This window comes from Prionailurus bengalensis, chromosome A1 (genome assembly GCF_016509475.1).
Source record: "Prionailurus bengalensis isolate Pbe53 chromosome A1, Fcat_Pben_1.1_paternal_pri, whole genome shotgun sequence".
Taxonomy (NCBI): domain Eukaryota; kingdom Metazoa; phylum Chordata; class Mammalia; order Carnivora; family Felidae; genus Prionailurus; species Prionailurus bengalensis.
In genome coordinates this window covers 181,882,534-181,903,460 of record NC_057343.1, presented here as the reverse complement: position 1 = coordinate 181,903,460, position 20,927 = coordinate 181,882,534, and the positions used below count along the sequence as shown (strand labels likewise).

Below are 20,927 nucleotides of genomic sequence, written 5' to 3'. Positions count from 1 at the left end.
GCCCAGGAGCAGTAAGGTCAATTTCATCCCTACCCCCAGCTTGCCGAACAGACATGGAGGAGGCTTGCCTCCACAGTGTACAAGGGACAGAGCCCATTATTTGGTGGCCCCAAGCGAGTCCACACCCACAGCCTCCAAAAGTGGCTGTTCACGTTTCCCATGCTTGCTGTATTACCAAACAAATCACTTCTCAGGACTTAAATCCGTCAGCCCTCCCCCAAGTTAAATTGCTTTGGAAACTTAAAAACTTTTTTTTCCCCTTTATAGATGACTACATAAGTTGCCAAGCAGCCTTAGGAAGCAGAGTGCCTAACCCTGGGGGAACTTGCTGTTGATCTGATGCACAGAGTTAGGAAAGCAGTATGGTTTTAGGAAAACCTGTATTGGTAAATAAACCAGTGTTTAGAGAGGGAGTTGGCTGGGATGGGTGACTTGTCCCCTTATGATGGGGTGAGTCACAACACTTTTCTCTAATCAAAATGATAATAAAGTCACATCTACAGATTTCTTACTGTGTACCAGGCCCTGTACGTAGCACTTTATAGGCATTATTTCATCCTCTTAAATACACAATGAGGTAAGTACTCCTGAATTCTTGTCCCATTTTAAAGATAAGGAAATCAAGGCTGCAAATAGTGTACACAGTCACACAGTGAGTAAAAATGAAGGGAGATTCAGGCTGCCTCCTAAGCCTGGCTCTGCTCTACTGGCTGGGGAGACAGCAATGAATAAAATAGACCCCCTAGGTCTTTCAAAAGCTTCCGTGCTTGTAGGTAACAAGATGCCAATAATTTGCAGACTCTTCTCCTTGCTTAAACCGTAGTAAGTAAAAAGCTACTTCATTTCTGGACTTGAGCTGCAGAAAGGCTTACCATGTACTATGAAGAATTTAAATATTCATTATGTAATTAATGTTGTTCAGTCACACACACACACACACACACACACACAAACTTAGACGTTTTTTAAGAACAGCTTAAGCACTTACCGATTGAGAACTTTTATAACTCTCAAAATGGAGGCATCCCCATATCTCTACAGGTATTTTAAATGAATTGAATTAATCATAGGCTTAAAAGTCTCTTGTGATCTTCGTTAACTTCCCTGGGTTTAATTAAAACATCTGTGCACTTTTAATTTATCGATTCATCCAACTCATATGTCATGTTTTTAACACACCCCAGCATGCTCTGCATCATTTTTAACCCGATTTCCACTTAACTAAAGCAATTAAATTCACCCCGGATTAATTAAAGCATCCATACTTTCGTGCTTAAGTCAGCGTGTGCGTCTTTCCCCACATGGCTTCTGAATGTCAGAGATCTGACACACCTGATGAGTTTTTTGTCCTTCTGGAAATTCTTCCCTGAATCTCTTTCTTGCTTATTAATGTGCCATTTGACAGAACAGGAATGAGAAAGTTGGTGCACCTGAACTTTGGCCCTCTGAGCCAGAGACTCTGCCCCTGTCTGTCAGAAGCGCCCTCTGCTTTCTCCTTCTCTTCACGGGAGTCCTGCTGGATCTTGCCCTCACTGAGACCAACTAGTGTCTGAGTGTTCTAGGCAGGAAGTAGGGGTTGCTGTTTGGGTCACAGGTGACTATTGTGATCAGAATGGCTGATGATCTTTGCATTTGTACTTTTGTAATTGTTCCTTCTACTTTCCAACCTCCTCACTCTTCCTACACAAACAGTTCTTTATCACCCTGCCCATTTAATAGGGAGGGAAAACTGAGGCCCTGATCACTAGGTTTCTTGGTTGGGCACAGTGAGCCGGGGAGCTATCCAGACAGTGACAAATTATGCCCAGCCCCTGAAGGCTAGTTTTCATTTCTGCCCCCACCAACTGGATTTGACAAAGCCCATTCCCTTCAGCCACAGCAGTCCTGGTGGTCTTTTAAATGTTTTTTTCCCAATATAATAAGCCAAGGATTATTTCTCCTCATTATTTTTATCTATACTTAATTAACTGCTAGTGAAGCTATGTGTCTTCTCATACTTTTATTGGCAGTTTACATTTCTGTATCCTTTGCCCAGGTTTTCATTCATCTGTCTCTTTTTTTATTGATTTGTAAGAGCTCTTTGTGTATTTCAGATATCAAACTCTACTCTGTAAAATGTGTTAAAAATATTTCTTCCTGGGGTTGGTCATCCCTTAATTTGGTTTAGGGCATTCTTTGTAGTAGAGAAAATATAAATCTTATGTAATCAAAGCTGATCTTTTCCTTCTCGGTTTCTGGAATCTGTCTTCCTTACATATCCTCTTCCCAAGAAAATAAAATTAGTCTTCAGTATTTCTTCTCATGCTTTTGTATTTTTTTTCTATTTAGATCTTTGTATGGAATTTTTTTCACCTTTATTGAGAAACAATTGACATATGTCACTGTTTAAGGCATACAACACAATAGTTTGATTTATATAGATGGTGAAGTGATCACAACTACCATTCATCCTCTCATATGGATAGCTTTCTCATAAAAAGAAAAGATAAAAGACAAGAGAAAAAAAATTTTCTTCTTGTGTTGCAAACTCTTGGGATTTTACTGTCTTCACTACTTTCCTATATATCATACAGCAATGTTGGCTATGGTCATCATGCTGTATATCACATCTCCAGTATTTATCTTCTAACTGGAAGTTTGTCCCTTTTGACTACCTTCCTCCAGTTCCTGCCCGCCCCGCCCCCCCCACCTCTGGTAACCACAGGTCTGATCTCTTTTTCTATGAGTTTAGTTTTTTGTTGTTGTTGGTTTTCAGATTCCACATGTGAGATTGGACAATTTTGTTTTCCTCTGTCTGACATTGCCTTTAACATAGTGCCTTTAAGTTTCATCCATGTTGTTGCAAATGGTAGGATCTCCTCATTTTTTATGGCTGAATAATATTCCATTGTGTCTACATATCATATGTTCTTTATTCATTCGCCCATCAGTGAACATGTAGATTGTTTCCATGTCTTGACCATTGTAAACAATGCTCCTGTGAACATGAGAGTGCAGATATCTTTTTCAAGTTAGTTATTGGTTTTTTTTACTTTGAGTATATTCCCAGAAGTAGAATTGCTGAATCACAGTGTTTCTGTTTTTTAAGGTTCCTTATACTGTTTTCTTTAGTGGCTATGCCAATTTACGGTTTTCTCTCTTGTCTTTTAATGATAATCATTCTAACATATGTGAGGAGATATTTCGTTGTTTTAATTTTCATTTTCCTAATGGCTAGTGATGTTGAACATCTTTTCATGTACCCATTAGTCTTTCATATATCTTTTTTATATTAAGTACTATTTAGGCCCTTTGCCCATTTTTAAATTTTTGTTTTTGTTTTTGTTTGTTTTTTCCATTTTGTTGTATGACTTCTTTATACATTTTGGATATTAACCTCTTATCAGATACACGGGGTTTGCAAATATTTTCTCCCATTCTGAGAGTTGTGTTTCACTGTGTTGATGGTTTCTTTTGCTGTGGAAAAGCTTTTTAGTTTGATATAGTCCCACTTGTTTATTTTTTATTATGTTGCTTGTATTTTAGGTGTCATATCCAAAAACTCATTAGCAAGACCCATGTCAAGGAGATTTGTTCCTACATTTTCTCTTAGAAGTTTCATGGTTTCAGGTCTTACATTTAAATCTTTAATCTATTTTGAGTTGTTTTTGTGACTGGTGTAAGAGAGGGGCCCAGTTTTATTCTTTTACATGCAAATATCCAAATTTCCCAGCTCCATTTATTGAAGAGACCATCTTTTCTCCAGTAAATACCCTTGGCTCCCTTGCCAAATATTAGTTGACCATATATGCTTGGGTTCATTTCAGGACTCTCAATTCTGTTCTTTTGGTCTATGTGTCTGTTTTTATACTGGAACCATACTATTTTGATGACTATAGCTTTATAGTATAGCTTGAACTCAGGAAGTATGATATCTTCTGCTTTGTTCTTTCTCAGGATTTCTTTTTCTGTCTGAGGTCTTTTGTGGACCAAAATGCCATTGGAATTTTGATAAAAACTGCGTTGTATCTGTAGATGATTTTTGGTAGTATTGACATTTTAACATTATGAATTCTTCAAATACATTGCATAGGATACCTTTCTGTTTATTTGTGTCTTCTTTGATTTCTTTCATCAGTGTTTTACAGTTTTCAGAGTGGAGATCTTTCACTTCCCTAGTTAAATTTGTTCCTAAGTATTTTATTGCTTTTGATACTATTGTAAATGGCATTAACTTCTTTCTTTATTTTTTAAAACTTTGTTGTTAAGATATAGAAATACTACTGATTTTTTTTACGTTGATTTTGTATCCTGCAACTTTATGGAATTCATTAATTAGATCTAAGTTTTCTGGTTGAATGTTTAAGATTCTCTGTATATAAAATAATGTTATCTGCAAATAGAGACAATTCTACATCTTTCTTTCCAATTTCAATGCCTTTTATTTCTTTTTCTTGCCTGACTGCTCTTACTAGTACTTCTAGTACTTTGTTGAATAGGACTGAGAGTGGACACCCTTGTTTTATTCCTGATCTTAAAGGAAAACCTTTCAACCTTTCACTGTTGAGTATGATGTCAGCTGTGGGCTTCTCATATATAGGCTTTATTATGTTGAGATATATTCCTTCTTTGCCTAATTTGTTAAGATTATTTATCATGAGTGGATGTTGAATTTTGTCAGAGGCTTTTTATTGTGTCTATTGAGATGATATTATTTTGTTTCCTTTTATTAACAGAATGTGTCACATTAATTGGTTTATGTATGTGAACCATCTTTACATCCTAGAGATAAATCCCACTTGATCATGGCGAATGATGTTTTTAATGTGTTGCTAAATTCAGTTTACTAGTATTTTGGTGAAAGTTTTGCATCTATATTTTTTAGGAATATTGGCCTGTAGTGTTCTTTTCTAGTAGTGTTATTTTCTGGTTTTGGTATCAGACAGTGCTAGCCTCATAAAGTATATTCTCAGCCCCCTTGCCTGGATGTAAGAAGAGGAGCCATTCCAGATTACTCTCATTTTCCCAAACAGGATCTCCAGTTGGGATTTTTTGGTAGAGTTTGAGAAACATTTGTGTTACTTCTTCTTTAAATGTTTGGTAAAATTCACCAATGAATTCTGGTTCTGGGCTTTTCTTTATTGGGAGATTTTTTATTACTAATTCAATCTCCTTACTGGTAATTTGTTTCTTCAGATTTTCTAAGAATTTTTCCATCTCTTCTAGGTTGTCCAATTTGTTGGTGTATAGTTATTCACAGTAGCCTTTTCTGATCCTTTGTATTTTTGTGTGGTCAGTTATTATGTCTCCTTTTTCATTTTTAAATTTGTTGATTTGGATTCTTTCTGTTTTTTTCTTGGTTAGTCCTGTGAGGGGTTTGTCAATTTTGTGTATCTTTTCAAAGAACCAACTCTTAGTTTGGTTAATCTTTCCTGTTGTGTATCTGTTCTCTACTTCATTTATTTCTGCTCGAATCCTTATGATTTCTTTTCTTCTGCTAACTTTGGCCTTAGTTCTTTATTTTTCTAGTTCCTTAAGGCATAGAGTTATGTTATTATTTGAGTTCTTTTTGCTTCTTAATGTAGGCATTTACTGCTGTGAACTTCCTAAGAACTGCTTATACTGCATCCCATAAGCTCTGGTATGTTGTATTTCTATATTCATTTGTCCCAAGAAAACTTTTTCACTTTTAGTTTCTTCTTTCATCATTTGTTTGCTCAGGAGGATGCTGTTTAATTTCCATGTTTTTGTGAATTTTCCCATTTTCCCCTTGCTATTGATTTCTAGTTTCAGATCACTGTGGTCTGAAAAGATATTTGTTATAATTTTAACCTTGATTTTTCTAAGACTTATTTGGTGGTCTAACATGTGGTTTATACTAGAAAATGTTTTATGTGCACTTCAGAAGAATGTATATTCTGGTGTTGTAGGATAGAAGGTTCTTTATATGTCTTTTAGGTCCATTTAGTCATACTGTTGTTCAAATCAGCTATTTCCTTATCAATTCTCTGTCTGGATGATCTATCCATTGTTGAGAATGGGGTATTAAAGTCCCCAACTATTATTATCTTATCGTTTATTTCTCCTTTTAGCTCTGTTAGTTTTCACTTTATGTATTTAGGTGCTTCAATATTTGGTACATAAATATTTACAATTGTTTTTCTCTTATTTCTCTTATTGACCCCTGTATATAATGACTTTCCTTGTTTCTTTGTTTGTTTTTATCATTTTAAAAGTCTATTTGGTCTGGTATAAATATAGCTACCCCTCCTTTTTGTTGTTGTTACCATTTACTTGAAATGTCTTTTTTTCCATCTCTTCACTCTCTGTGTGTCTTTATGGCTAAAGTGAGTCTCTTGTAAGCAGCATATTGTTGGATCTTGTCTTTTTTCCTTTCAGCCACTCTTTGTATTTTGATTAGAAATTTTAATCATTTACATTTAAAGTAGTTATCGAGGGGCACCTAGGTGGCTCAGTGGGTTGAGCATCCCACTCTTGGTTTCAGCTCAGGTCATGATCTCGCAGTTTGTGGGTTCGAGCCCCAAATTGGGCTCTGTGCTGACAGCACAGAGCCTGCTTAGGATTCTGTCTCCCTCTCTCTCTGCCCCTCTCCTGCTCTCTCTCTCTCTCTCTCTGTCTCAAAAATAAATAAACATTAAAATTTTTTTAATAAATAATTATTGATAAGTAAACACTATTACCATTTTGTTAATTGTTTTCTGCTTGTTTTGTAGATCCATTGTTCCTTATTTCTTATCCTGCTTTTTGTGTGTTTTGATATCTTTTGGCATTAGTATGCTTAAGCATCTTTATTGTATTCTTTTGTGTAATTGCTACAAGATTTTCCCTTGGGATTACCATGAGAGGTACATAAAATATCTTAAACTTATAACATCTTAAACAATATAATATCTTAAACAATATAATTTCAATATTATATTGTATTCAATATAATTCAATATTATATCTTAAACAATAATATAATAAAGATATAATTCAATATTATATCTTAAACAATATAATATCTTAAACAATATCTTAAACAACTTAATTTCAATAGAATTCATATATTTTATACTTCTCCCACTCACATTTTAGGCTATTGCTATTACAATTTACATGTAATTGTATAACTTAGAACTAGAGCTAGAGTTGTAAGTTAGTTATGTGCCACTATTACCATATTGCAAAATCTAACTATATATATATTTACCATTACCAGTGAGATTTACACTACGTTTTTGTTTTTGTTTTTGTTTTTGAGGTTAATTAGCATTCTTTCACTTCCACTCACAGAACTCCTTTAGAATTTCTTGTAGGTCAGGTCTGGTGGTCATGAACTCCCTCAGCTTTTGTTTATTTGGGTAGGTCATTATTCCTCCATTGTTTCTGAAGGACAGTTTCACCCGGTATAGAATTTTCAGTAGACAGTTTTTTTATTCAGTATTTGAAATATGTTATCCCAGTTTTTCCTAGCCTGAAAATTTTCTGTTGAGACGTCTGTTGATTGTTCTATACAGGTTTCCTTGTATATTACTTCTCTCTTTTATCTTGATTTTCTTAAAATTCTTTACCTTTGATTTTTGACAATTTAATTAATGTGTCTCAGTGTAGCCCTATTTGAGTTCAACCTATTTGTTTCAGTCTCATGGATCTAGATTTCCATTTATCTCCCTAGATTTGGGAAGTTTTCAGCCATTACTGGCTTTTAAATATACTTTCTGTCCCTTTCTCTTTATCTCATCTTCTGGAATTCAGATAATGTGAATGTTATCTGTTTTCATTGTGTCCTAGAATTCCTGTAGGCTTTCTTCACTCTTTCATTCTTTTCTTTTTTGCTCCACTAACTGGGTAGTTTCCAATATTCTATCCTCCAGGTCACTGATTCTTTCTTCTGCATGGTCAAGTCTACTACTTTTGAAACTCTATATTGAATTCTCAATTGGGCTATTATATTTTTCAACTTGAGTTTTGTTTTCGTTTTTGTTTTGTTTTTGATGGTTTCTATTTCCTTGTCAAACTTCTCATTTTGTTCATGCATTGTTTTGCTAATTTCATTTAGTTGTCTGTGTTTTCTTGGAGTTCACTGAACCTCCTTAAGAGGATTATTTTGAATTCTTTGTCTCACAATTCATAGATCTCCATTTCTGTAGGATCAGTACAGTATAGAATTTTATAGTTTCCTTCAGTAGTGTCATATTTACCTAATTTTTTTGTGGTCCTTGATTCTTTATGTTGAGACTTCTCTTGCAGATTTTACAGGTTTGCTTTGGAAGATATAGCTCCTCACCAATCAGCTCATTTTGGGCTTCTGAATATGTCTTATGGTAATGTCCCTGGGCAGGTAGAGCCTGATATTATGGTCTGTTTTGGGGCAGGACAACTGTTTGAGCCCTGAGGACAAGGGTGAAGGGATTTTCCACTGGCTAAGAATAGTTGGATATGACTGCTGGCTTGGTTCTCTACCCAAGTGAAGCTATGGGATGGGCTTCATGGCTGCCTGGATTCTCTGATCAGGCTTCATAAATGGTTAGAGCTAGGTATTATAGATGGGCTATGAATTAGTCAGGGCAACAAACCAGGACCCAAGGTTTGTACAGTTCATTGTTTGAGAGTTTGAATCAGGCCAGGGTATTCACTGAATTCTTGGTCATATGAGGCCACTCATTTTGCTCTACAGACAAAGGAAACCACAGGCTATGCTCTCTGTTCAAATGCCACTGTATGTAGGGTTGTTGAATGAGCTATGCAGGTTCCTTGGTCACACAGGCTGAAGGCAATATTCAGCATTAAGCAGGGCCCCAAATAAGATTTCCTGCCAGGGCACTGTGGGGGAAGCCACTCTAAAACCAGTAAAACTCTTTGTTGTCTTAATGCAAGCTGACTTATACTCCAAGTTCTGGGGCCAAACAGGTCTACTGGCTTCGCTCTGCAAATTTGGCTCTACCTCCCCTATTCTCAGCTCTAGTACTACTGGGCCATGCAGCTTTCACATTTTTCTTACCAGCCCTGGTTAGATAAGGCTGAAAGACACACTTCACACTGATTGGGGCTATGTCTCAGCCCCCTTGCCTATGTGGAAGGGAGAAGGAAGGCTCCAGACTACTCTCAACTTCCAAACATGCTCTTCAGGTGGGAGGGGTTGAGAGCTACTTTCAGCCTTGGCATGAATTAATCCCCCTACTGTGAATAGCACAGAAAGCCTCCATGCGTGGTACTAGCTTTGCTTTGGGGGCAGTCAGATCTTCCTGTCTGCCTCTTGGCTCAAGCACAGTTGGACTACACAGCTTCCAGGAGCTGTTACCAGCCATTCTGGTCACATGGAGCTAGAAGACACTCTTCACAGTGGGTAGGGCTATGATTCAGCTCCTTGCCTGGGTGCGGGCAAACTAGGCCCTAGAGCCCACAAAAGTCCTCATCTAAGAATCCAAATCAGGCAGATCTGCATCCCACCAAGTTCCCTGGTCAGAGTACTTCCCCACCTTAGTTCTGCAGATGAGCTCCTTGCAGGGACCTAGCAAGAAATGAAACTTCTCTTTCCTAACCCATTTTGCTGAGCACCAAGCTAATTCCACAATGTGGAAAGACCATGGGACACCAGTTTTGGTGTTAAGGATACTGAGCTTTGCTTTGCCTTTATCACCCAAATATTAGATCCTCAATTGCTTCAGGACAATCAGGCATCTTTATTTCTCCATAATTCTTTTCCTAGCACCTAACCCAGCTACTAGTACATATTAGGTTATTCATAAGTATTTATTGATTAACTGGGAAGTAAGACAACCAATTAATCGTTAGTGTTAGTTTGACAATTTACCCAGATGACTAGGTTCAAGTATTCTCAAGTCTCTTTTCCACAGAGGCTTTCAATCATATTTCAAATAATTTTTAAAAGATACAACATTTGAGGGACTTCTGGGTGGCTCAGTCAGTTGAGCTTCCGACTTCGACTCAGGTCATGAACTCATGGTTTGTGGGTTCAAGCCCCGCGTCTGGCTTGCTGCTGTCAGTACAGAGCCAGCTTCAGATCCTCTGTCCCCCTCTCTCCTTCCAACCCTTCTCCACTCATTCTCTCTCTCTCTCTCTCTCTCTCTCTCTCTCTCTCTCTGTCTCTCTCAAAAATAAATAAACATTAAAAAAAAAGAAAACAGAAGATATGGGTGGCTTGTCCTGTTACTTCCCACTGAGCAAATAACACTGATAATTCATTTCATCCCTTACCGAGAACTTGGGGGAGAAAAAAACCCTCCAGCTTGATCATTAAAATGAGCTTTACACATTTAGGTGAATCTAAATTGTGTCATTTTTTTTTTTTGTCATCAGCCTGTTAACTTGTCATTTGTTAGTGGCAGCAGTAATTTATTTTTCTTCTGCGTAAGTCTTAGAGCTTCTATTTACTAGATTTGTAAAACAAGAATAGTCACTTTGTGCAAACATCTTAATTAATTTTAAATAGTAGCTTGAATGCACAATGTTCTGCTACTGTAAGCCTCAGGAAGAGGAGAGAGAGGCAGGGACATCAAACACTCCACATGTGATTCCAAAACCACCTCCCACCCACAACCAGAGAAGATTGCGGAAAGAAGAAGATGAACTCTTTCCATTAGTATTATTTGATAGCCTGGTGGTGGTGGTGGTGGAGGTATGTATGTGCGTGCATGCACACGTTTGAGACACACTGCATTTTTTATTTTATTAACCCTTGAAGTCATTTTGGAGGTTCAGTCTGGAATTTCAAGAGGGAACATCTGGTCATTGTAAACCATGTGTCAGCTACTACTTTGAGTCCTTGCATGCATAATTGCACTTAATGCTCCCATTAAGTCTGAAAAAATGATACATTGAAGATAAAATTGGATTTCAGAGAAATGCAGTGATCTGGCCAAATTCCCAAAGCTGGTAAGTGACAAGCCAGGTTTTTAAGCCCAGGTCTTTCTGACAACAAAATTTTTGCTCTTTCTGCTTCTGCTCCATATCACCTCTGGGCAGAGCATGGAGTCAAGAGTTGTTTGTCCTATAAGCTGTCATTTAAAGAAAACAATCATGTAGATTTGTGATAGTAAAAATATAAGAAAAGTTATGAATATGGGAGGTCCCCACATTCGGCCTCTCAAATGAGGATCAGGCTGAGCCTTACATACTGTGACGGTCTGGGTTGAGTTATGTCTGAGAATGAATCAGTTACTCCTGAGGGATGATGCTCTCCATGCAGGTGAGCCCAGTGACCACTAGAAGGCTCTCATCTGGCTTTTGCATTTGCCCCCAGTGGCACCTGGATTACTAGAAAAATTCATTCCTCTTTAAGCTGCTTCCACTTTTTATGTGGCATCAGCCAAGTCCATCCAGTGCCTTGCTTTCCAGAGAATACCACAGTGTTTTGCATTTCTTACCACACTCCCAGTGGTCATGCAGCAAACATACTGAAGGAAAGCTGCATTTAGAATGTGGAGAATTCTCTGACCTGACGAGTCTCCATTTCTTCCCCTGAGTAATTTAAGTAGGTCACATTTTAAATTTGATTTCCCAAGCACCTGGTTTTAAATAAAATCCATTCTTACCTTCTAGACAATCCTATTTTTTTCACCACATGGAGTTTTTACAGAAGAGAAATAGTTGCAGTATGAATAAATAAAATAATTGTAATTATTTTATCAATTAATAAAGATAATACTTATTCACCCCTTACTTTCTACCCTCTTCCACCCTTTGAGAGGAAAGAAGGTGCAGTGAGGGTCCAGTGGGGGTGATTTGATGTAACTTTCTCTGCTGTTCATGGCAGCTTGTCCAATATACAATCCTCAACTCAGAAACAGCCCTTGGAAGCTCATTTCACTGTATGTGTGGCCACCCTTCTCACTAGTTTCCTATTTCAGTGGGCTAGAGTAGAAGTGGGGTAAGAAATGATGCCGATTCTAGTCTTGCCAGTAGAAGAGATATCTTTAATGTTACCTAGATCAAAAATGGAAAGTGGATTTTCTCTTGAAATGCCAATTCTGCCTTCTTGCAGGTCTCAACCTGGGCACTGCATTGAGGGTTTGAGGCTCTGTCTAGGCTCAGGGCAACAAGATGCCATGATCAATTGATGATGTCTGCAGAGGTACAGGAAGGGAGAATAGTAATTTACATCACACATTTGCCATTCCTGACATAGAACTTAGCATATTTCATGAGAAACTGACATAGAACAAATTTACTTTTTCTTCAAAGCCCTCTCAAAACTTTTCAAAAGACCATACTTTTTCTCATGCTTCCTCACATTTGCACAGTCCCTAACCTGTATCTTGGGCACCCTGGGTTCAAAGCTTTCTTCTACCCTGCCTTAGACAATCAGCATGTGTAGCAACTCTGTACAGACCTCTGCTAAAGTATCCTGGAATAGAAAGCATGCTCTCTACATTTAAAGAGAGTCTATCCAGAGTCAATTATGTGGCTTTGATGTTCTCACTTTTGAACTCATTTTTCTCTGGTAGATCCAGAAGGATGAGAATTCTGCTAAGAATCATAGCCCAAATAATTTCCACAACTATCCTATAATAAAACACTGGGGGGAGGGCAGGACATCCCTCAACCATATGTCAACTTTAAGATGTTTTTTTTTCAGAAAAGTTTGTAATTAAGTTACAAACCTCAGAAAAAGGTACCAGGTGTACAGCATGAGGTCTATTCCACAAACTGTGTTTTCCATGTCTTTCATAAATGGCCATTTAGTGCTTGCCATAACCTCCTAGTTGACGATGTCTAAATATCAGGAACATAGGAGAAATATTTACTTACATCAACATTGATGACTGCAGAGCTAAAAGGAAATCAACACTGATGAACATGGTCCTGTCCTCAAGGGGTTTACTAAATTTCTGGGAAATTAGACTCTCACAGAAGGAAAGCTAATTACTATAAAAACAAGATAGATACATGACAACAGGGGACAGTTGATGAGGCCGGGTGGCACCACTGACTGCAGCGATCTAATTGCATCCCTGTCCTGTGACATAGTTTGGTCTGTACACATACATGTACATGTAAAATTCTCAGAACCCATGCATTCCAAATCATGGGTAAACCAGGAGCCTCTGAAACATCTCTCTTGGTAATTTCTGAAGGCTCCTGAGGGCCAGCTCCAAAGCAGGCAGTTGTGCCCTCCTTCTAGGCCCAAAATGAGAAGCCACATTGGAAACTTAGGTTCTTTACAAACCGATTCTGAAAGGAAGAGTCCAAAGACTGAAGGTGACCACTAAAATCCCAGTCTTGATCTCTAAAAGTGGTGAATTGGCACATTTGAGCCGAGATTGGTGAAAAACATTGGGTAATCTCATACCAGATGGTCCTCAATGACTTTCAGCCCTCTTCCTCTGCACAAATGCAGGGGAGTCCCAGCTGGGACAGGAACCACTACAAGTTTCAGATCTTCGGTTTGCCCTCCCCTTCTTGATTTCTTTTTCTTAATAGTCCAGGCATGTTTAGTCTATTCTTTATTACACATTTATCTCTTTGTAGTCTAGATAAGGAAGCTAAAACATAAAGAGATTGAGTGTGTCAACCACAGCCCATCCCACTTCTTTTTAATGGACATAAAGTTGTCAGGAATAGAAGCCAATTAGCTAAATACTCAGCAAAATGGATCCTAATCTCCTGTACCACTAATAATAACACATGAATCCATGTAGATTGATCAAGTGCACAGCTTAGAGTTGGGCCAACTTGCTTTCTAAGGGGACTCCCCCTCTTTTGAGCTTTGTGGCTTTGGCTGCCTAATCTGACCAGTCTGAGCCTCATCTGTAAAACAGGCATCCAGAGTCTAGCCTCCACCTCATAGAACGATTACGGTGATTAAGGAATAAATTGTACATAGGGCATTTGACCCTATGCCTGGCACATAATAAGCATCTAATTGGTGGTAGCTGCTGTTACTAGTAGCATTTTTGTTGTTGTCATTGTGATAGTAATTGTTTATTTGAAGATGGCTCCGCACCTCCATGACCAGAGTTTCCAACCTCTAACATTGCAAACAAAGCTGAAATGCCAGGTGGGCTCTGCCTCCATAGACAGACACAACCCTTCAGGCACTGCCCCCTGTGACCTGGTGTTCTGTCTCTGGTTTTTGCAGCTGCCTGCCCCGTCCTGTGCAGTGGAAACGGACAATATTCCAAAGGGACGTGCCAGTGCTACAGCGGCTGGAAAGGCGCAGAGTGTGATGTGCCCATGAATCAGTGCATCGATCCTTCCTGCGGGGGCCATGGCTCCTGCATTGATGGGAACTGTGTGTGCTCCGCTGGCCACAAAGGCGAGCACTGTGAGGAAGGTAAGTGCTGCAGGGCCAGGCTGGGCAGCAGCAGAGGCGGGAGGCTACTACAGGCTCAGACGTTTGCTAAGGAGCCCAATCCAAGGCTCCACATTTTGCAAAGGAAACTTCAACATTTTGCGCAGAGAACTTCAAATGCCTTGGGTTTTGTAGACTTCTGAAGTTGTAGAAAATACAGGGCTGTGGAGAGGTTCTGGAAGGAATGCTTTGTTTACCCTTCTTTATGTTAATTGGCTACTTCTTTAAATTGCTTTCTCTGCCTTATCTTTCTTCTCTTTGCCTGTAACTCCTCCTCCCCCCCCCTTCCTGCTCCTTCTTTACCCTTTTTTTTTCTTCTTCTTCCCGATCTTCCTCTTTTCTTCTGCTTTATTTAAAATCCTCTGATTTGGGAATTACTAAAGCTATCCAGAAAAATAAATAAATAAACAAGAATCCTTAATCTCCCTGTGTTCCCCATAGTTGTTTTATTTTTTTTAAACTGCCCCTGGTAATCTAGTACCCATATATGTATGTGTACATTTTACAAAAATTAATACCAACAGAAAGCAGTCAGACTTGAAAGACAATAGACAGCCATGTCATTTAGAGACATGTTGTAGGGCACATTGTCCTGGTAACCTAAATCACACAGAATTAGAGGAGGGTGGGTGTGTAGCACAGGACTGGAATTTGGTGAATTCTGAAATGCTCAGTATAACATGCACTCTGGTGGCCTCTAGCACCCATGGGAAAAGTTAGGGGTGTAATAAACTGAATCCAATCTGAAAAGACACTATCAGAGATGAGACTCAGTGAGCAGGAAGGCGGCATGGAGGAGGCAGTACAGGGATTGAGAAGGAGCACCGCTCTGGAGCTGATCAGAAGCCAGCTACAGTCCTAGTCACTCTGGTTAGTGCTTGTAGAAGAGTTATTTGGTACAAGGTGTTGAGACCTATAAGGCGAAGGAACTCTGACAAACTGCCTGTCACTCTTCCCCCTCTGTATTTGTGCTTCCATAGTACAGTCTCGGCTTGTTCATCTCTTGTTTCTCTCAGTATAAAGCATGAACCAGAGTTCGTAGTCAGGTAAGAGCCTTGATGCTCTCTATCCCTGGCCCACTCCCACCCTTCAAATTGGCTCAGTTGTTATTTTCCAGCTGAACACATTTCTTCTACATGTGTCTCCCAGGCAAACATCCCCTTGCAACTCAAACAGCACTTTTCCCTCCCACATTCCCAGTGGAAAAAGTGTCAACTCACCCAACAAGCTAAGGGAAAAAGTGAAGCCCACCACCTACCCCATGTGAAACAACTTGAGAAGACCACACAGAATGTCCTCCTAGAAAAGACTCTGTTAGGTGCCATATGCCTGTGTTGCCTCTCAGCTTCTCACTGCCAAGCTGAGAAAAAGGGGCCTCAGGTGCTATGAGGTTCTCAGATTCAAGTGGATCTATTCTCCCATCCTGTTAAGTAATAGATCTCCAGGGTTCTATTAAAAAAAAAAATCATTACAGCCCTCACGACAAAGTAATGACAGTAGCTTATCCTTAGATAAACATACAAAAGCTCTCCTTCTGAAATCTCCCATTTCATAGTTTTTAGAACTATGGCTACAAAGAGTCAGCTTCCATGACATTATTCTTCTAAGATTTTCCAATACATCAGTGGTAATGCCATTAATGGGACCCAGAAGTCTGACCCCCAGATCTTCATTTGCTCAACACTCTATATGTTTTTTTTCCCCTCTATTATAAAAGGTAGCCTCCCTCCATCTGCATCATAAAACCAAATTGGGAGTTTGGATAGAGGAAGGACTGATTTAATAACCCTGCTTGAAAGGTTAAAGTTCTTAAAGATAAATGGATTGCAGAAGGCAAAGCTGCATTTGCTGAAAACATGGGAGAGGCCAATAACATGACAAGAAAGGTTAAAACGACCTTTGCATACATCATTTGGCGAGAACGAAATGATAAAGCAATGACATTGCCCGTCTTAGAATTTTTTTTCCCTCCAGTAAAGATTGTACATATCTTTGTGAGTAGAATTTCAAGTGATTTCTCAACTTTCTTACTCTACCAACCAGTCTTATTTAAATGTTCGGAATGAATTAACCATCCAACAAAACAAGAAAGCCACGTGGATCATTATAAAAGGATGAAATCTCCTCTATTGATTTCTGCTACCCAAAAAGAATGAATTGAGGTGATTCATATGCTGTTTTCAAAATAGGAAATGGAATCAGAAACTCTGGATCAGCACTTTTTCTTCCATTTAGCTTTTTATTTCTGATATTCATCATAGTCATAACGTTCAGACAATTTACCTGAAATGGCCATGGCAACGAAATCAATAGTTGCCATCCTCCATTTTTGCTGTATAAACATTGTTGTACTATTAACAAATTTGCACAAGAAAATGAAAGGATGGATTCACGAGGTTTCATTTAATGATATCTGGGGGAGTGAGCAGGTGATGAGAGAGGAACTGACATATTAGTTCAAGTCAGCCATGTTTTCTTGTCAGTTTCATGGTTGAGTCATTTTTCAATGACATTTAACTTCATAAATGTAATTCATGGTTCTTCAGGGGTTTATAGTACATATTGTTTGTAAAATTCCTTGACCTCTTTTTTTATCCTTAGGGATAGAAATTGCATTCACAACCCTTTTTTGTCAAACCTACAGAGGGCCCAAGACTAAATGAGTTCTAATGATTTCAGCTGCCAAGGGGCTGGTGTTGTAAGGCACATGGTTCTTAGCTGGTAAAGGCCACTGTCCCCCTTTTAAGTGTAACACTGTTTCTATTTATAAAGCTTTGTAAGATGCCATAGTCCCTCCTGCCTGCTAAAGATTCTAAGGATGTGGCCACAAGACCATCTCATGAAATTGGAACCAAATTTAAAATTCATAATGAAACTGCTCTTCTTAAAGTCTGGATTTAGTTATTCCATCAGCTGCTGTAATTGTATAGCACAAAAAGCATATTTACTTGTATAACTGAAAGGGTTGGCTCATGTATCTAGATACAATAAATGATTCTCTTGATGACATTCCACTCCTGGACTAATATATCTCAGTGGATTTTCTTCTTTTCTCCATACTATAATTTAAGATAGAGAAGAGAAAGCTAACTTGTCTGGAAGAAAAACTATATTTTCTTATTTTCTTTTAGGGAGGTGTATATTACTTTTTATTTCATCCTTTTAAGAAAAAGTGTATGGTATATTTTTTTTAAGTTTTTGAAAGCTCCTAGCTGTTGGCACCTCACCAAACATTTTAAATAGCTAATTATAGATGGAGGGTAGTTTTTGAGACACATAGCACATGAGATATCTCTGTGTATATTTTGATTTTGCTATATTAGAGATGGGCAGAGAGGAAAAAAATACAACTTTGGGATTTCCTTGTATTAGAAGAATATGGACAAGATTGATTCTGAATGAATTAGCTCATATTGTACAGATCCCAAATGACACAGCATGCTTCCCAAAAGCAAGAAGTTGTTAGCACCATTTCTTTGTTGTTAGTTCTCCATAGTTTTTCTCGGTAATGACAAATGCTTTATAGCAGTCTGCCATTCATTCCTGTAGCAACTGGGTATTGAACACCTACTATATTTTTTGACTGTTCTAAGAACAAGACAGATGCCAAAGACGTTGCACAGGCTTTTTGTAAATGTCTTCTATTTGTTTGAAACTTTCAATTCATTTACCTCCAGATGCACTCCACCATCCTGAGAAAATTTGAACGTGTTAGAAAAGGTTATATCATCAGAAGTGATAGTACCGAAGACAATGAATTCAACCGTTAAAGTGATTGCAACCAGAGCAAGTAGCATCATCATAAACGTCTCCACCTAATAATAAATCACTGAAATTCCCCTTTCTGAGGGTGTATTTTTTATTTTTTTATAATCAATGGCAGCTGCTGTTTCCCCATGGCTCAAATAGTTTTGAGCTGGTTTTCATAAATAATACCTTCCTGAGAAGATTCAAATGGATCAGATCAGAAACATGTCTTTACACTGAAAATTCATATTGTTGCCTCAAGGGAGCACTGCTCTTTGGAAACTTCATGGAATAGTGTGATTTCTAATAAATTCAAGTTCCTGATGTCTGACATACCCCAGAATGAAATCATTTGTGGCATGGGTAATCTAAATGTCATATTTAGAGCCAATGTATCATCAATTTTAAAACATACCATTATTTTGTATGCCATAAGAAGAAAAAAAGTTGATACTATGGTACAAAAAGCTGGGACCCCAAAGGGTTGCCATTTCAGTGTCATGGTGAACTATTTAAGAGGCCAAAAATCTTGTATGTTTCAATCTTGGCATCAGGCAAAGAGAGAAATCAAAATCTCTGAGAATTTGAACTACACAATGGCACACATGCACATGAGGGACTAAATTACAGCAGCAGAGTGGTCCAAAAAACCTCAAAAAAAGAATTTAAAGTGGTCTCAAGCTGGCTGTGCCCCCAGATGACGGCAGAAGAAAATGCTTTAACCTAGGCCGAGAGGGCTGATTTCCAAGCTGTTAAAATGAAGAAAATGTATGTCTTAGCTAAATAAGGTGATGAGACTTCCCTAGTTCTCCGATTCACAAGACAACATCTGAGCTCTCTGCAAAACCACTGTTTGCCATCCAAACCCCACGGTGTACATTTCTCTCATCTTCAAATGCCATTGTATCATTTGTTAGAAATACCTAAGGAAGTTGATCTTCCTCTAAAAAGCCCTATTTATCCAACTCTGGGGCTGGATGAACATCCAAGGTTTGGAGTCAAATTCCCATGCAAAAGTCCTGTTGTTGAGAAGATTTGGCAGCTCACTTTGAGTTGAATCTAGAGTAGGAATCTTCAAGTTACCTACTGGATGCATACCCACTCTGAGTACTTAGATGGCCAAACAGACGATAAAACTAGCAAGAATGACAGTGACCAAAATCTGACCATTAACTCTTCTGACTGACAGTCTGAGGGAATGTCAGTGCCACAGCTAGAGACTCCGCCATTCAGTCCACTCATGATTATATTTAGGAATATTACCTCTTTGGGATCATTCCATACCTAGCTTCACCCCTTCTATACTGCTTTTTTTACTGACTCCTGTTGTAGATGTGTGACAACGAATGGAAACTACTTTTAAACTTAGCCTAAGTGAAATTTAATTAGGAAAGTGACTCATTTATAAGTTTCATTGGTTTTCTTTTTAATCCTTTGTTACCATCTGAAGTCAAATATTAGTGAAGTTAGAATGAGCCTTCTTTTTCTCTCTGATAGTGAGGGATAATTGGGTTTGGGGATACATGTAGAGATATCACCAGTATTCATGTTCCAGGCTCAGAAGCTCTGATATGATATAATTAAAGTACTAATGTTTAGAAGTACAAGGTTCTCAACATTGAATGACACACCTCTATATCTGGTTCCCACTAAAGCTCTGCTTGAAAAATCCCCTCTCTCTCTTACGTTCTCTTCAAGTTGGAGATTCGGTGTTTGGGCACATAAAAATCCTTGAATTCTTTATGGGTTGTTCTTCAAGAGACCACGTAAGTATTACCTGGGCTGCTCCATTTGCTCCCAAGAGGATAAGAATTAGTGAATCACTGGCTTCTTCAGCAGGAAGGTGGTGTCTCATGGCCCACTCCCATGAGTGATCAATACTTGTCCTCTTTGTTTTTTTTTTCAGTTGATTGCTTGGATCCCACCTGTTCCAGCCATGGGGTCTGTGTAAATGGAGAATGCCTTTGCAGCCCTGGCTGGGGTGGTCTAAACTGTGAGCTGGCAAGAGTCCAGTGCCCAGACCAGTGCAGTGGGCATGGCACTTACGTCCCCGACACAGGTCTCTGCAGCTGTGATCCCAACTGGATGGGTCCCGACTGCTCTGTTGGTAAGCCAAGAGGTTTCCTCCTCACTTTTCCCAATACTCATGCCCTATGGTCTTCCATGAGCCCAAATGGATGGGAATCTACTCTTCTCACTGGGATAAAGGGACTTAGGTTAATCGCATAGGGCCTATCATACTCTCTTCTCAGTCATGAAGTCTGTGATCCTGAGAAACAAACACACACACACAAAAATACCGCAGGTTCTTGTGCCTCGTTTGTTCCATCACTACAAATGGATGAGGGGCCCGGGAGGAATGCTTCCATTTGCATTATAGGTTTTCTTATGCACACTCCCTAAAGGTACCAGAAAACAAAACAGAACAATTCAGTCCCAGACAAACTGAATGGAACGTCCTATAAAACAGAAAAGAGGCTCCCTTGGGGTGCTGTGTGAACATGTTATAAAGCTCTGCAATACTCCAGTGACAGGAAAATAATGAAGTTGCACTATACACTTTATTTTCCTAAAATTAAGAGTATGTGTCTTCCCTCCCGAGTGACCCTAAAAGGGAACGGTTCAACAGTTCAAGCCAGTCCCAACCTACCTGAGAATGGTTCCATTCACAGTGACAAGTGCCTATCCAAGCAAGCGATCATCATTCCGCCCCCTTCCTCTGGGTAGTGAGACAGCTGTCAGATTGCCATGGCAATCAGGAAGGGAATATATGTGAAGCTTTGCCTACAATGGGAAAGAAATGAATATTTCATTCCAAAAGAAAAAAAAGAGTCCGTTAAAATGGGCTATTTTGAGACGTCTTCTAAGCCCACTCACCTCTGGA

At 38.8% G+C, this 20,927-nt stretch overlaps 1 protein-coding gene across 15 annotated transcripts in view; it reads left to right on the top strand.

The window, feature by feature from the left end:
- The window catches only part of TENM2 (teneurin transmembrane protein 2), a 1,251,785-nt gene that overhangs the window by 1,084,585 nt on the left and 146,273 nt on the right, over positions 1-20,927 (top strand). For all 15 annotated transcript variants that reach the window (XM_043596358.1, XM_043596374.1, XM_043596352.1 and 12 more), the window contains 2 exons: positions 14,084-14,278; positions 19,950-20,150. In XM_043596358.1, coding sequence (XP_043452293.1) covers positions 14,084-14,278; positions 19,950-20,150 — 396 coding nt within the window. The remainder of the gene's footprint in view (positions 1-14,083; positions 14,279-19,949; positions 20,151-20,927) is intronic.